Source organism: Panicum virgatum, chromosome 6N (assembly GCF_016808335.1).
Source record: "Panicum virgatum strain AP13 chromosome 6N, P.virgatum_v5, whole genome shotgun sequence".
Taxonomy (NCBI): domain Eukaryota; kingdom Viridiplantae; phylum Streptophyta; class Magnoliopsida; order Poales; family Poaceae; genus Panicum; species Panicum virgatum.
The window spans coordinates 33,942,397-33,958,555 of NC_053150.1; the positions used below are offsets into that span (position 1 = coordinate 33,942,397).

Genomic DNA, 16,159 nt, shown 5'->3' on the forward strand with positions numbered 1-16,159 from the left:
CCCTTTTGGGATAGAGGTTTCACACTAGAAAAACTATAGTTGCACATATAGATAGCATATTTTAGTTTAATATTGTGCAATTTAGTTGGAGCCATAGGTTAAGGTTTTAAGTTGCCTAATTCACCCCCTTCCCCTCTTAGGCTAGAGCACCCGATCCGCACTTTCACTGCACCTAGGGTCCATCCCATTTTTCCCCATATTTGATGGTCGAGCTGTTGAATTGCGTTAGGCTCCTTTTGGATATCGATATTGGAGGGTATGGTATTGAATTGGGTCCAATACCAAATCCCCTATGGTATTGAAATGGGTAACGATTCAAATTCAGTTGTTTGGATGACCATTGAATTGCCTTTTGGAATTCTAGAAAGCAACCAAAATACGATTCCTATTTGGATGTACACAAACATGGGATTGACATTTGCCCTCTCCCTGCCGCCTGAGCACGGTGTTCTGCTCCAGCACCACTCACTGGCGGCGCCCCGGCGAGCAACCGCGGCGGCTACAAGGAAGGAGAGGAGGGGCCGCAGCCAAGAGGAAGAAGAGGAGGGGGCTGCGTCGGCGAGGAAGAAGAGAGGAGAGGGCCGCGGCCGTGAGGAAGAAGATGGGGCCGCGTCAGCGAGGAAGAAGAGGGGGCTGCGCTGGCGAGGAAGATGAGGATGGAAAGTCGGCCACTAGGAAGAAGGGGGCCGCGGCCGCAAGGGAGAAAAGGAGAGGGGGCGCCGGCGAGGAAGACAAGGAGGGGAAGCCGGCCGTGATGAAGGAGGGGGCCGCGGCCGCAAGGAGAAGAGGAGGGGGCCGCGCCGGCAAGGAAGACGTGGAAGGGAGGCCGGCCGCGAGGAAGGAGGGGGCCGCGCCGGCGAGGAAGACGAGGAGGGGAAGTTGGCCGCGAGGAAGGAGGGGGCCACGGCCGTGAGGAAGAGGAGGGGGGCGCGGCTGCGAGGGAGAAGAGGTGGAGGGGGCTGCGGTGGAGTTTTGGCGGTGGAGGGGGCTGCGGTGGAGTTTTGGCGGTGGAGGTTGGGGTGGAGCTTCGGCACAAAGGTCGGGCCGGCGGGGGTTGTCGCGAGGAAGAAGAGCAGAGGCCAATTCACCGTAATACGGAGGATAAGGGCTCGGGATTGAGGGCAAGGGGTAGCAGGTGGAGTGAATACCAGTTGGCATTGGGGGAAGTTTCCAATGCCGATTCTAAAATCATCCAAACACCAGATATTGGATGCCTAGAATACCAATTTCGAATTCCATGCCCCAATGTCTACATCCAAACGGGTTGTTAATCTTTTTCCTACTAATAAGAGACAAGTGCACAGTAGGCCACACTCTTCTAGCTTCTCTGATTCTAAACTTTTTTTCTCTAAATGAAAATCGTAACATTTTAAAACTTCTATGCTTCTTTTATCCTTTCGTTTCTTCATTGCCCCTTTTGAATGAGTACATCTTTTCCAATAAGATATGAAATGAAGAAAACCAAGGTCTAAAAGGACAAACATTTGTCAGATGGAGTATTATACAACAGTACGATCTTTAAAAAATGGAGATCTTTGGTCTAAGCTGGTAATAAATTCAAAAATTTATCTTTGCAATGGAAAATATAAAGTACACAAATGATTGATATAGTCATGTGTCTTAATAATGTGTCGTGTCCCCATATCATAACAATATAAGTGATGCCCTAGCAAAGTACCGGAAAGTAGACATACTTTTTCTCTCTGTCCATAACTTTGCTAAATACTACTTTGCTAAATACTACTATCTACCATCACAAAGCTAAGATATGTGCTCATGGAAGGCACAGATCGAACATCAGCCAGAGCCCTGCCTCCAATGCAAACTCTGCATCTCCGTATGGAACAGGAATAATTTTGGGGGATGGGAGGCCTCGGGCATGAAGTCACGTGCTTGCTAGTCTATCTATCTATACTATAAAGAACAAAAATAATTGAAATAATCTCTCACTAAAAATGTTACCCCCACCCTCTCACGAAGAGCCCCCGAAACAGAAACTTTTTAGTTTGAACCAGGCTCGACGAAAACCCCCGCACGGCAAAACCTCCGCTTCCGCGATGTTTCTGCCGTCCAAGCCCATTTTTTTCTCACCGCGAAACCTACCCTCGTCTCCTTGATCACTGCATGTCCGTGGTCGTCATCTCTTCCGTGATTGCAGCATCCAATCCCCGTGAAACCTACCCTCCTTGATCACTGCCTTTCCGTGATGGACACAAAACTCATCCGGAGGCCAGGCGGGTGCGCTTTGCCCTTCCGTGATGGTAGCCGGCGGCCAGGAGGAAGAGCTTTGGCCTTCCGTGATTGCAGCCGGCGGCCTTTCGTGATTTCCTTAATTAAACCATCGTGATTTCTTTGGTTTCCCTTGATCCAGCCCGCCAGTGGGCAGTGGCTGCCCCATCCGCCTGCTCCCCTCGAGCCGAAGCAAGGTCCATCAAGGTCCTGGACGTCGGAGCGAGGCGAATCAAGGTGGCCGGCGGCGCGCTCCCTGGCCAGCCCGCCGGTGGCTGCCCCATCCGCCTGCTCCCGCTGAGCCGAAGCAAGGTCAATCGAGGCCCTGGACATTGGAGCCAGGGACGATTCCTCGCCATCACCGCCGATCGAGGCTCTGACGTCGCCGTTGGTGATATGTCCAAGAGCCCATCATCACAATACGGTTTAAAAGCCCAAGAGTATATTGATCCAAGAAAGATTAGGATTACTAATGGGCCTATGAGATAGAAGTCCATTAATACGCCCTATATATATGAGGGAGGGGCTAGGGGGGCGAGACCCCGGTGAGCTGCGCCACCTCCCTAGCCGCCGCCCCTCCCTCTCTCTCGGCCGCCGCCCTTGCTGTGCGTGCGGTGCTAGCACACCGACGCCCGGCGTTTCATCCTCGTACGTGTGAACTCCGTGGAGGCGCTGCTGCGACTGCTGCGCTGATCGGCTGCTGGGATCAAGTACGAGGAGTTCGGTTCGTGGGACGTGATCGACTACTTCCTCTACATCGACGTGCGACTTCTTCCGCTGCGCTGCGCGTCTAGTGGTAACGATCTATGATCTTCTACTCGCAAGTATCTTGGGCGATAGTGATGCTCGCGTAGCTACCCGTTTCCCTACATCCCCGTCCGCCTTGTCCCGTCCAGCCGAAGCAAGGCCGCCGGGGGCGGGCTCTGCGTAGGAGGCTCGGACTGTCCGCCCGCCGTCCGCCTGGTCCACCCGGCTCCCCGCCTGCCTCCCCGCCGACTACTTCCCCGACCGCGTTCCCATCACCATCATCGACACATCGTCCAGGTGCCCCCATGGCCCCATCCTCCTCTCCTGAGCGTCACTTTACGGCGGCGGTGTTTGTGCCTGCGAAGAGAACCCGTGGTGTGGGGAACCTGGCGAGGAATGAGGATGCCTCGGCTGGAGTTTCAGGCGCCCCCAGATGTGTTCTACAACGAATCGGATGCCTGCAAGTACACCACCTCCTCCCGTATCATCGGAATCCAGGTTAGCAAGGGAAGGACCTACCCTGTTTGATATGAGCTTTGTCTATTTCGCCATGCTGATACAGAGAATGATGCCTTCTTTCATTCAAGGATTTCGAAGAGGAAGCTGCAGCTGCTCGCCCTCCCCAACAATGCGTCCCCAAGCTTCTTCTTGACATAGGTCACCTTCTTCTCTTCAGTCTCATGATATCTGGCTTGGGACAGAACATTGGATAGTCTGCTGCTTTGACTGATTTTTTTTTTTTGACAGAATCCATAATTCGCGATCGCATTTGATGGAACACTCAACACTATAATGCTTTTGCAAATGAAAGGCATAACATATATATACATGCTGTACTAATTGCTTAACATCTTGCCTATGACTTTCAGCTGCCACTTCGTCAGCAATTGATGTGCTGCTAATTCTTTCCTTTTTGCAATTGTGCTATTTAGGCTATACTCCAGCTAAAAATGACTTCCTTTTTGAGACGGTATGCATCTTTTGTCTTTACAATCAAAATGTTTCTTTTTTCACAATTAGGAGAGGAAAATCAGTAATGAAGTTTGAAGTTAGATGCGTTCTGCATCTTCCTAAGTTATTTCATACTATGCGTAATAGTTGGACTATATGGAACCAATTCTAACTACTTGATTCTTTTTCTTTCTTTCAACCTGTACGTAGAGACTGCAAAGTTTTATTTACGGTATGTAATATCTCACCATCTCTCAATTTCATTGCACATCATGTAAATTAAAGTGTCCGAATTTCAGTACTAAAAATAGAGACATAATATTGATTACAGATGTTCTGATGCAACATTCAAGAGGGAAATGTGCACTTGTTTTCTGTACTACAAGAAAAGGTGCACAAGAAGCAGCAGTGCTTTTCACAAACTGGAGCATTGCTTAGCTATTCCAATCCATTTATGCACTCAATCCAGCAGTAGGAACATCTAATGGAGGCGTCTCTAACCTGTAGTGATAAGCAACTGCAGACTTGCATTGTACATGGAGGTTATCTGGAATCTTTTTCCCTGGGGACCCATAATACCTTCCTTAACTTTGCAACCTCTATTTTTGCTCATCGTGATGTGCATGCAGTACGTGTTGACCTATTTCTTGACATTAATGTTTGCTTCATATTTGAAATTACAACAGTTTTAGCTTAAATTTCTGATCGAATGTTCACAAATTGTTGAATGTAGGTCACTAGACAAGATGATAGCAAGCTTTGAGACAGAGCTCTCACCTAATTTTTTTTTCGCATTTCATTTTTTTGCTGCTGTTTGCTAATACTTTGAAATAGGGAGATGCACATTCGTGTCGACAAGAGGAGGACCCATAATACCTTCCTTAACATTCGTGTCGACAAGAGGAGGAATAGAGATACTGAAGGTGGAGGATGGTATAGTTCACAATCAACCAAAACTACCTGGGCTTCCGGTAGTTACTCGCAAACTAAAGTTACTCTTTTACATTCATTTTAATTATAGATTATTTTATCAAAATTTACCTTAAGAACTGATGAACTCCTCATAATCCAGAGATCGCTTGCCTTTAGTGAAAAGGATCTCTGTAAATATTTCAATCCTGGAGACCATGTTAAAGTCGTATCCAGAGTTCAAGAAGGCACAACAGGCATGGATGTTAGATTGGAAGGGTATGTTTTGATCATTTTATCAGACACTACCAAAGAACATGTGAGATATTCTTGCGTTAGATGTAATAGTACTTGATTAGTGCAAACTCTTTTTTTCTAACCTTTTACTGTCTTTGTGTGACTACAGATCCGCATGTTTGCAGATTATGTTGTGGAGAGTTCTGAGGTCACCATAGGGATTATAAGAATAGGTTTGTCCTTGGCCTTCTGTACTGTCGCATTTGCAATGAAAATTATTTTGCAGTCTGGAGTTCTGGATTGGATCGAACGGGATCAATCTTCTTCTTGAAATGCTTGCAGGTGGAGAGGCTGAGGGCAACTGGCTTTGGCTCTATCTGCCAGATGTTTTGGTGAGCATCTCCGGGGTAGGGGATGGGGATGGGGTCAGAAGACGGTGTGGTGAAGGATGATTGCAACTGCAAATGAGCTAGAGGTGGTCAGCCCGAAGAAAAACGAGAAGTTCAAGATAATGAACGGGTCCATGCGTGGAGTCACGGGGAAACTGATTAGAGTTTATGGGCCTGTTGGCATCCCGAGGGTGGAAGGTAGCTTAGACGTGAAAATAGTTGACATGGTGATTTTGGGCGAAGTGGCTGCTTGAGGCGCTGTACAGTTGATATTCTTAGTTTAATACCTAATCTAAATTATCGTACTTTAGGGGAGTACTCATGGATACCAAAAATGTACCTTTTTTTCGGAAAAAGATGACAAGAGCTTTGCCACACATAGTATATTATTAGACGGAGAAAGAAGTAAAATGGGGAAAAAGATACAGCTGAGTCGACTCAGACATTGCTGAAAAGGCTAAACCACCACAATTTGTTGCTGTTGGATTCCCCTGTCGATTTTGATCCTGCCTGACATGTCATCGAGAGGTTTGACAGTTAATGTTTACTAAGAGCATTCCGTAGCTGCTACTCATTTCTTTTTTGTGAACATTTTTAATTTGTGTGCGCTTTCGATTTGCGGCAGACTCCTATGATTCAATAAAAAGCCACTGACTTACTTCAAAACAGCCGACTCCTATGATCAAAGCATAACAGAACGAGAAGCTAATGAATCCGTAACTTTTACCCCCAAAGTTTATACATCAACATCAAGACGGCAGTAAAAGCAAAGTTTACGCCAAAGTTACCATTACTCCAAGTAATTTTAGTTTTGACTGGATTTGGGATCCATTTTAGAAATTGATATTGTTTGAAGTGCCCATAGGCTACTGAATTCAAACATTTCTTTCTTAATATCTTCAAATTATATGATTTTCATAATTATATTGGTTGAATACGGAAATTCTTGTTTATTAGTTTTCTATGAATATAAAATTTCTTTATTGTTTTTGCTAAATTATTGGTTACTGAACCTATTCTTTTTTGCTAAAACTTTTGAAAGTCCTTTGCAACATATATATTTTTTTATAAATATAATATTATTACTCACTACAACTTTTATAATATAAACTTATTATGTATTAGAATTTTTTTGAAACACGTACGTGCTGCACGTGCACTCTACTAGTAGCGGTAAAGATTTTCTTAACAAGATTTCTGTCGCGTGCCTGCTCGTTCGCTAATTCTGTGGCACGGCGAGAACTAGGTCTCTCCTCTCGCTAGTAGCCAAGCTTGCTAGTAGCGGTAAAGATTTTCTTAACAAGATCTTCTGTCCCATGCCTGCTCGTTCACTAATTCTGTGGCACGGCGAGAACTAGGGCCCCGTTTGGGAGGGCTTCTGGAGCGGCTTCACGAGCGGCTCCAGGTGAAGCCCTCCCAAACGTTTGTTTTGTAACCGGCTTCACGTGTGAAGCCGGTCCTGAAGCTATCGGCGGCTTACACAGGCAAGGTGAAGCCATGAAATCGTGGCTTCACGCGGCTTACACATCAATCTAACAAGTGAAGCTGTTTTGCCAAATATTTTCTAAAACGGCTCCAACTCCACCAGAGAAGCCGCTCCATCTGAGGAGCCGGAGCCGGAGCCGGAGCTGTTTTTGGAAGAGCCGGAGCCCTGCCAAACAGGCTCTAGGTCTCTCCTCTCGCTAGTAGCTCCTCGCAAAAAAAAAGCTTGCGAAAAATGCTCAACGCATAGCTAGGCGAGAGCCCTCTCGAACCTCCCCATTCCCCACGACACAGTAGAGGCCGGCGACTTCGAGAGCGACTGTTTTTGTCCTCCACCGAGGAGAGCGGGAGACCTGCGGGCCGGCGGGGCGCGGCCCCCGTGGGGCATGCTCGGCGTCGGGGTTCGGCTCCCGCGGTGCGTGGTCACCTGGGCGTTGCGATCTTGCGGCTGCGGCGTCAGGGCGCCGACCATGGAAGCTGATCTTGGCGTCGGGGCGTAGCCCCTCCGGGGCGTGCTCACCGGCGTTTCGGGTTTCCCGTGGGCCACACGGCATGTTCTCGTCGGCGGTCTAGCTTCTCGGTGGAGGGACTATTTATTTCTGCTGATATAGATCTAATAGAATAAATTTCCCGGTGGCTTCCTCTGCGTTGCTACCTCGGGTTCGTCTCCTCCTCAGCTTCTCCGGTGACTGCGCCGGCGTTGGTGTCGGCATCTTCTCTGGTGACAGGCGATGGAGGTCCAGTGTTTGCTTTCCGTCGGGCACCGGCGGCGAAGCTTGGTTGTGCCGGGGAGAAGCTGACATCGACTCCGTTCGGCGACGGATGTAAGAGGTGGGCATCCTTCTTCTGCGGCTGTCGTTCCCTCTGCTTGATGTCGCTGCCGGCGTCGGGGTGGAGTGGATTTTGGTCCTCCGGGTCGATCCAGGTGATCTTCGGTTCTTGGGTTTCCCCTGTGAGGTTGTGTGGAGTCCTCTGGGTTATCGGATGGATCTCCTGTGGCTGGCACCGGCATCCTTCACCGGCGGCGGCGCTCAGTGTCTGAGCATTCCTTTCGGGTGCTCGTCGGTTTGCCGGTGGCGCCTGACTTCATGCCGGTCTTTACTGGTTGCGGAGATGGCTGATGTGCTTGGGAGCCATTTACTCGGTTGCCTAACAGTGAGTCCTCCTCTACGGTCTCCATCTTGTGGGCTTCGTCGTTCGGGGAGATGCCGGCTTTAGGAAGAAGGTGTGAAGACCCTAGAATCTGATGTTGTGCCTGTAATTTTCTATTTTCTAAGGGTCGTTTCTGTAATAGGACGGAGATGTATTGTTCTCTTATGGTTTAATACAACTCCCTCCTTTCGAAAAAAAGCTTGCTAGTAGCGATAAAATAGGACTTTCTTTTTTATGTTGATTTTCTTTGTGACGCAATGCAAATTTACCAATTCTGTCAACACAATGCAACTTTTCAGTTTTGTACTTTTGTGTGATGGTTTTATCTAATATTAGAGTATAGGACATCCTTGCTACTGATTCCACATCAGTTCAGTTGGGAGGTGACGTGTAGAGTTGATGCCTCGATGCTGAATCTCTCTATTTATCCATTCCTTGCGAATTGTTTTTTCATTGTTCTTGCCATGTTGCTGTTGGCGTGGGCGTCGATATATGTTGTTCCTTTATGGCTAGTACTAGTATTTGGAGATTTATTCCAACTTGCTATGATGGATTGTAGTTCCTTTGAATTCGAGGAAATGGAGTGATCCCACTGGTCACTACTCACTAGAAATTCTCAATCGGTACTCGCCCATCGTAGACTGACAAAAAAAATCGATTGCCCACTAGAGTTACCGTTTACATACAATGGTTTCTCTTTTAAACAATTAAACTTATGCTACAAAACCGCAAAAAATGGTTTCTCTTTTAAACAATTAAACTTATGCTACAAAACCGCAAAATTTAGCTACAACACAACACAAAGCAACAGGTTGTATTGACAATCCCACCTAGCTAGAAAGCATCGAACAGGCCCAAAAGCTCTTGGTAAATTTGTAAATTCTCAGATTGTACCTTCCGAAAGACAAAATTTTAACCAACAAGCTGGATGGGGAATACACACAGGTCCAATTGCACGCCACCCGAAAATCGAGAGCACGAGCACCGTCCAGGCTCGAGATCTACCCCGCCGTACAAATGCAACACGCGCCACAAAGTCAACCCAGAAGGAAACGATTTAAAAAAATTATAAAAAAGAGAGAAAAAAGAACTGCAAATTTTTACAGATACATAGAAAAAGAAAGAGAAATTTGGATTTATACTATTAAAAATTTCAAAATTAGATATATACTATCGTTATCCCACTGATATGTGGGACTCACGTGAATTAATGACATGGATCACGATGATATATATCTAACTTTAACTTTAGATATATATCTAATTTAATTTTAGTATCTTTTAACTTAAAAAAGGGGAAAACTTGGGGTCGTCGTCCCTAACCCCGCGTTGGCGTCGCGTGGCATCCTTCCGTTACTCTCCCCGTCCCACTCCTCCCACCTCTCTCAGATCTCCCCTCCCCTCCCCTCCCGCCACCGCCCCCCAAACCCTACCCCTCCGCCTCGCCGGATCCGCCCCGAGCCGGGCCCTGCGGCACGAGAGAGGAGGAGGAGGAGGAGGAGCGGTGGCGCCCGCGGCGGCGGCGGCGATGCGGAGCTCCATCGCGACCTACCGGGAGAGCCTCTCCCGGCTCGCCGTCGAGGTCGACGACGCTGCGGCCGACGAGGTCCCCGCGGCGATGGGAGGGGACCTCTCCGCCACGCCGCCGTCGTCGGGGAGGCGCCGCCGGTACTCCCGCCCCGGCCCTGGCACCGGCCCCGGCTCCGACACCGCCGAGCCCGACGAGGTAACCCTCCCCTTCCCCCGCTGCAGAATTCCCCTTGTCGATTGGTTGGAGCGGAGGCTCCGGTGCGTCGGGCTTCTTAGCGGGGTCCGAAGCTCTACCTTTTGGGTGTCGATGCTTTGAATCCGTAGCCCACACGCATAGCTGGGATATTGGAGAACTTGCATTGTTATACTTACCACACTTCTTGAAGAACAAAACAGTACTGCATTTGAGTGCTCATGCCTGGGTTTAAGGGGGCTGGGCGTTGATAGAGAGTAGGACGTGGATTGGTGAAGGTGAAATTAGCCTTTGCATAAGGTAATATTGATTGATCGTGCAATTGATATGGTTCGGGTCAGGGTGCATAAGTATACAGCTAGCTAAGAACACCTTCATCTCTATGTTGGTGCAATGCCGATGCCGATGTCTTAGTTTTCTTGGGCTACTTTGCACAGAAATGTCCCGAATCATGTCAAGCTAGTTGGTTGTTCTAGTAGATTGTTAAAAGCAGTGTGATTTAAACTCCTTGCCAGGATAATGTGTGGTAAAAACTGGGGGCGGTTAGTGGTGATCATCTCACAGGACATATTGCACAGAAGCTATCCCTGTGGACTGGCGTACTATGTATGCTGATGATAGCCATTTTTGTTCGTTGGCTGTAGTTACTACTGAGTATCCAGTTCTCTCCAAAAATATAAGGGTGCAAAGCAAGCTTTTATTTGGAATATTGCATGAGCTACTGTAACTGAAAGCAGATCGTTTGGTTCCGCTTCTGCATGATACATTTGAAAACAGTGTAATAGTTACAATTTGAAAATTCGAATCCATGTAATTTCATTTCCATTGCAGATTTCTAAACTCAGGGAGGAGGTACAAAAGCTTCAAGTTTCGGAGGCTGAAATAAAGGCATTATCATTCAATTATGCTGCAATGTTGAAAGAAAAAGAGGTATACCTATTTAAAGGTCTATCTGTTTCTCCCTTTTCTGTGTATCTGCTGGCCAGACTGTTTTAAATAGGCACATTGTATCTCAAAATCAAACTCATTTTTAACTAGTTTAACACATCATAAAAAGGTACTGTATCATCATCTGATGTCATTAGAAACATAAACAACTTTATTGATTTTATGGGGCTGACAAGCTTTCTTACATCTGGTGTGTGTGTGTGTGTGTGTGTGTGTGTGTGTGTGTGTGTGTGTGTGTGTGTGTGTGTGTGTGTGTGTGTGTTTGTAGGAACAACTGGGAAAACTTCGTGAAGAAAATGGGTCTCTTAAAAGAAATTTGGAGAGCTGTAAGGCAGTTTCAGCCAATTCTAATGTAATTCAGTGTTTTATTCACTTTCATAGAGTTACTGTTTATCATTCATTATGCTATATGCCGCTATGATGCATTCTTCAAATCTCACAGGGAACTTCGGAAAGATCACCCAGAGCTCAAAGGAATGCAGTTCAGGAAAATTCATTGAACGTCACCAAACAGAATGGATATGGTGGCGGTTCTTCCTATGGGATCCAGCTAAATGGTCTGCATTCGGTGACAGGGAATCATAAGGTAATTATAACTTATAAGAAGCTTCATTGCACTTTATGTTATTTTGTAACTTCATAGATTGTGTTCTCTTCACACCCTGATCATATTTGGAATTTGTTGACAATATTCCTTTTCTCCTACATTAAAGTGTTAAAAAGAACAATTTTCATCTTAAAGATGTTGCTTATTACATTGAGAGGAACCCAGTTTTTAATGTTGAATAATTGCTACTGCTCTTTATTGACATCAAATCATGCTACAGGGAAATGTGTTTGAGGAAGAGAGAGCATCCTTTGCTATCAAGCAGGCTAGTCTAGAAAATGAAATCAAACAATTGAAACTACAACTCAGCAATAAGTCCAAGAAAGAAACTGAAATAGAAAGGAGGCTAGAAGGTATGTTTGAGCAAAGTCCAATTTTTTCTACTTTTAAACAGTCAGTAACCAATATTAAAATTTACATAGCTTTATTCACATAAATCTTCTGTTTCTGAATTTTAGATGAAAACAAGCTGAATGGATTTCTCCAACAAGAACTAAATGAACTCAAGATCAACAAAGAGAGTGTATGTTTGTTTTCTTTGCAAGTAGATGCATATGTATCTTGATCCACAGTTAGCAGTATACAAGTTTGGTCTCCATGGATATGATCCTTCTTTTATATTGTATAGATATCGACTAGCATGGAGGAGCTGCATAAGGAACTGAATGAGAAGAAATCAGAGTTGAGACGTATGCAAGATGAGTTGAACAGAAGGGACAAGGAGCATGTATCTGATGCATCTCTTCAGAGCCTAAGGAATATGTTAATGGCTCTGCAGAAGGAGAATTCCGACCTAAAGGTCTTAATAGTTTGTACATCGGCTCCATACTTCTAACGCTGCTATACTAACCCTGCAAATGCACTGATCCTATGGCAAAGATTTTGACAACAAAGAAGTTTCCTTCTGTAGATAGAGAGAGCCAGGCTTGAGGCAGATCTCAAGAATATGAACAGTACCTCACAAAAAACAGCCGACAGTACATCAGATAACAAAATTCCTGACTCAGAAAAGGTACACTCTTGCTCTGAAGCTGTGCTTCGTATATATAATTTGTATAGTAACAATATCTCTAGAAGATGCATGGGCCTCTTTTTATGTTCAATGGCAACACTTCGTTATTTTGATGTTTTGGAAGTTCATGTCAATTGTGGAATCAAGGCCTCGATGCTTATAAGCTTCTTGATTTCCTGAAATGAAATGTACTACAGATTTTGCTACTAAGAGTATTCCTAAAACTATCAGTATCATTTAGTTTGTACAATTCACAATGGATTACTTTTTTAACTAAAGAGTTATGGCCCAACAATCAAAATGAATTAGTCTGTAGTGCATTGTACTGTTATCCCACTAAATGTTGAATAGAATAAAAATACATTTTACTATGTATTACTTGTTCGCTAATAGTTATTAGGCCAACACCACAGTAATGGCTATCCCACTAAATGACGTAGAGAATAAAAATACTGATGTGCTTGTAGTTCTACTGTGAAGGTTAAGGAAGAAATGGATATCTTGAAAAGAGCGTTACAGGATGCTTCTCGTGAGAGAGACAAAGCAGTGCAAGATTTGGCTCGGCTGAAGCAGCATTTGTTAGATAAGGTAACCCCATATTCTTATCTTGTAATTTGTTGAATTTTTTCCCTACTAGTGATATAAGGCAGAGCAGGTGGTCCTTGTGTCATTTCTACTTTCTAAACAAGTTATATGCAATATCTTATGCAAATGTGATAAGCTATTTAAATGAACAATATGATGTGCAAACTGAGGGACAAATCCTTTTTCTTCATTAGGACCTTGAGGACCAAGAAAAGATGGATGAAGACAGTAAACTCATTGAAGAATTGCGGGTAATCTGTGAGCAGCAAAGGGCTCATATAGTGCAGTTAGAGAGGGCTTTAAAGGTTGAGATAGCAAAGCAGGAGGAGAACAAAAGGATCATAAATGAAGAGCACCAGAGGTCAAATGAACAGCTGGAAGAATTAAAGTATAAGCTTGCTAGCTGTATGAGTGCACTCGAATCAAAAAATGAGGAGCTGCTAAATCTTCAGACTGCCCTTGGACAGTACTATGCTGAGAGTGAAGCCAAGGTGATTGAATTCTTAGACTCTTCGTTGTTTGGAATTTAATAATTTGCAAATTTTCAGATTGATTATGGTCTTTAATATGTATGTAGGAACGACTTGGAGGTGATTTAGCTGTTGCGAGGGGAGAATTGTCTAAACTATCTGAGTCATTAAAGGTAAAAGCAGAGCGTACTTTATAAATGCCTGAGCAAGCATTGATCAACTTCAGTACTTCAATTGATCCTCTGACTGCCAAAGACATAATATTTTTTAACTTAACTACTTTGTATCCTTCTGGGCACTTAAGCCCGGAGGAACTTCTAGACCTCACAAATGATATCTATGAAAAAAAAACATCCATACTTTCACAGCTTAGTTAACTGGCCCAGTTAATGGCCAAATACTTTGGCAAGATGATACTTCTGGAAATACAATCCAAAACCCGCGAAACGGTCAAGAGTATTCTCCGAATGTGATTTATACTCCCTCCTTCCAAATTGTATGTTGTTTTGGCTTCTAGATATATAGTATTTGTCATGCACATAGACATAAGCTATGTCTAGGTACGTAGTAAAAACTATGAATCCAGAAAAGCCAAAACAACCTATAATTTGGAACGGAGGGAGTATTAGATTCATGAATACCTAAATTTGGTGTGCCCACATACTTTGATGTTGTCTAATTGACATTGCTAAGGCATATTCTTTTTATGCAGGTGGCGAATCAAATGATCGAGATTTCAAGAAGGGAGAAGGAAGATATGGCTACCAAACTTTCACAAGCAGAGAGGATGTTAGCAGATGGGAAGCGCTCCATGCAGAAGCTTGAGGATGACAACTCAAGATTGCGACGTGCGCTAGAACAAAGCATGACAACAGTGAATAGGATGTCATTAGATTCAGATAACGCCGTTGACAGGTTGGTAATGATTGCATTGTCTTCTGTAATGATTTTAGTGAATCCATATATGGATGACTGCTCGTTTGTAGCTATGTATATGCGTTCTTTGAGGAAGACAATTTTTCTCCAATACATGCTAAACTGTAAAGAGTTCAATACTTTCCTAGATGAGCATGGACAAACATTGATACCCAAACCTTTATAGGAAATAAGATATCTAAAGTGGAAATATTGGGCTAACAAAGTTTTATTTTCCTCCTTTTTCTCATCTTCTCTTTTTTTTTTGAAAAATAATTGATGGACGAAACCAGAGTACTTGCTTGCTGGTTAATCTATGACCATACTATGCCATCTGCAATTTAACATTCCAATTTTTAATCTTCCTGACCTGTACTGTATTTCTCTGATTAGCAAGATATTTTGTGTGCATAGAGTTTTTTCTCCTTGCACTTTCATTGGACATCATTAAACGCTATGTGTCATATGCAACAGATACAGTTAACAAAATTTTCCTTGCAGGCGCATTGTGATTAAATTGCTAGTCACCTACTTCCAGCGGAATCACAGCAAAGAGGTGCATGGCTTATGCAAATCAATTAGTGTCTTGTACTTTCAAAATAAAGTACATTATCAAATAATATCCTAATGTTGGATATTGGCAGGTTCTGGACCTCATGGTTCGCATGCTTGGCTTCTCTGAGGAAGACAAGCAAAGGATTGGCTTTGCACAAAATAATGTCGGTAAGGGTGTTGTTCGTGGTGTTTTGGGTCTCCCAGGACGCCTAGTTGGAGGAATTGTTGGTGGTGGTTCATCCGGCAAATCTACTCAAGCATCTCAGGATAGCCAGGTGGGATCTATATGTCCAATGCCTTGGTTCTTTCATAATACTATGTGTTTCTGTTCCGAAGCTCAGCAAGATATTGATAACAAATAAGCTGGGTCTTTGCATTATGTTACAACCTGTTAGTTGATATTTGTATCCGCATGCCATTATGTGCAGTCATTCGCAGACCTATGGGTGGACTTCCTGCTCAAGGAGACAGAAGAAAGGGAGAAACGGGAAGCCTCAGAAGCTGCAAAGCAGTTGCAGGACGAGAGCCAAACTGCGACCAGTACAAGTAGTTCATCAGGCGGCCAACAACGATCACAGAACCCCTCAAACGTGGCACCTGGCCCTTCCACAACCACAAGGCCACATGTGTTTGGTCGTCCTGACTCTGAATTCTCAACAGTTCCACTCGCATCATCATCATACTCATCCATGCCGACACAATTTTCAAGACCACCTCCAAGATGATTGCAATCAAGTGTACACTGTACAGTATCGGATTCCTTTTTGTTCTGGGTGGTCCTGCATCCAAACGTTAAGCTATTTGTTTCATTCGTTGACAATGCGAAGATGATAGTAGTTGATTCAAAAGTTCTCTTTTTTGTTCCTCCTTGGGCATGTAGAAAAGGGCAAAAGGCAATATGTAAATGGAGTCCTAGTCTCGTACCCTACACAAGGGATGGAGATAAAATCAGAATTGTTCATTATACCATGTACGATTCGGGAATTGGGACCCGGTGTACCGGTGTTGTACTGCTATGAATATAACTATATGAGAAAAGGTTCTGCATCCAAACTGATTGATTGCTATTGGACTTGTACTGCATCCAAACCCTGGTTAATGTTAATACTTTCCTAGACGATGTTACGGCTGTGAACTCTGCAGAATGTGTTTGCGTTACCGACGGAGGAACGAAGAAAGTACGTACGGCACCTTCTTCGCATCAACAATTAATGAATAAAAACTGCTCTCTCTCATTTGGTAACCAGC

General features: G+C 44.5%; 2 protein-coding genes across 20 annotated transcripts; both read left to right on the forward strand.

Moving 5' to 3' along the window:
• The first annotated feature begins 3,107 nt into the window (after positions 1-3,107).
• Positions 3,108-5,846, forward strand: LOC120679843. 18 transcript variants are annotated; one of them, XM_039961507.1, is made up of 10 exons: positions 3,108-3,273; positions 3,342-3,474; positions 3,564-3,633; positions 3,909-3,946; positions 4,138-4,159; positions 4,259-4,318; positions 4,762-4,898; positions 5,000-5,155; positions 5,243-5,306; positions 5,416-5,846. In XM_039961507.1, exons 2-10 carry the CDS (start codon positions 3,373-3,375, stop codon positions 5,523-5,525), a joined length of 759 nt encoding a protein of 252 aa, XP_039817441.1. In that variant the 5' UTR covers positions 3,108-3,273; positions 3,342-3,372; the 3' UTR covers positions 5,526-5,846. The 18 variants fall into 18 exon arrangements, 4 of the variants coding, with proteins under 4 accessions (XP_039817441.1, XP_039817440.1, XP_039817443.1 ...); XM_039961506.1 differs by having other exon boundaries at positions 3,108-3,474; XM_039961509.1 differs by having other exon boundaries at positions 3,108-3,474; positions 5,000-5,115.
• Positions 5,847-9,418: 3,572 nt separating this feature from the next.
• On the forward strand, positions 9,419-15,978 carry LOC120680248 (golgin candidate 4-like). Of its 2 annotated transcripts, none has more exons than XM_039961858.1 (15): positions 9,419-9,822; positions 10,651-10,749; positions 11,036-11,119; positions 11,210-11,353; positions 11,595-11,727; positions 11,833-11,897; positions 12,003-12,173; positions 12,285-12,386; positions 12,867-12,974; positions 13,166-13,462; positions 13,549-13,614; positions 14,154-14,356; positions 14,858-14,912; positions 15,001-15,186; positions 15,340-15,978. In XM_039961858.1, the coding sequence occupies exons 1-15, from the start codon at positions 9,625-9,627 to the stop codon at positions 15,634-15,636; spliced, it is 2,208 nt and encodes a 735-aa protein (XP_039817792.1). In that variant the 5' UTR covers positions 9,419-9,624; the 3' UTR covers positions 15,637-15,978. The 2 variants fall into 2 exon arrangements, with proteins under 2 accessions (XP_039817792.1, XP_039817793.1); XM_039961859.1 differs by having other exon boundaries at positions 9,540-9,822; positions 11,036-11,093.
• The last annotated feature ends 181 nt before the right edge of the window (positions 15,979-16,159 follow it).

What these genes read in the sequence shown, in the direction of transcription:
- LOC120679843 (XM_039961506.1), top strand. Translation starts at nt 3,373, where the DNA reads ATGAGGATGCCTCGGCTGGAGTTTCAGGCGCCCCCAGATGTGTTCTAC. An exon ending in ATGACTTCCTTTTTGAGACG is followed by an intron (nt 3,947 to 4,137) that starts GTATGCATCTTT and finishes ACCTGTACGTAG; the next exon opens with AGACTGCAAAGTTTTATTTA. An exon ending in ACTGCAAAGTTTTATTTACG is followed by an intron (nt 4,160 to 4,258) that starts GTATGTAATATC and finishes TATTGATTACAG; the next exon opens with ATGTTCTGATGCAACATTCA.
- LOC120680248 (XM_039961858.1), top strand. Translation starts at nt 9,625, where the DNA reads ATGCGGAGCTCCATCGCGACCTACCGGGAGAGCCTCTCCCGGCTCGCC. An exon ending in CAATGTTGAAAGAAAAAGAG is followed by an intron (nt 10,750 to 11,035) that starts GTATACCTATTT and finishes GTGTGTTTGTAG; the next exon opens with GAACAACTGGGAAAACTTCG. An exon ending in CAGTTTCAGCCAATTCTAAT is followed by an intron (nt 11,120 to 11,209) that starts GTAATTCAGTGT and finishes CAAATCTCACAG; the next exon opens with GGAACTTCGGAAAGATCACC.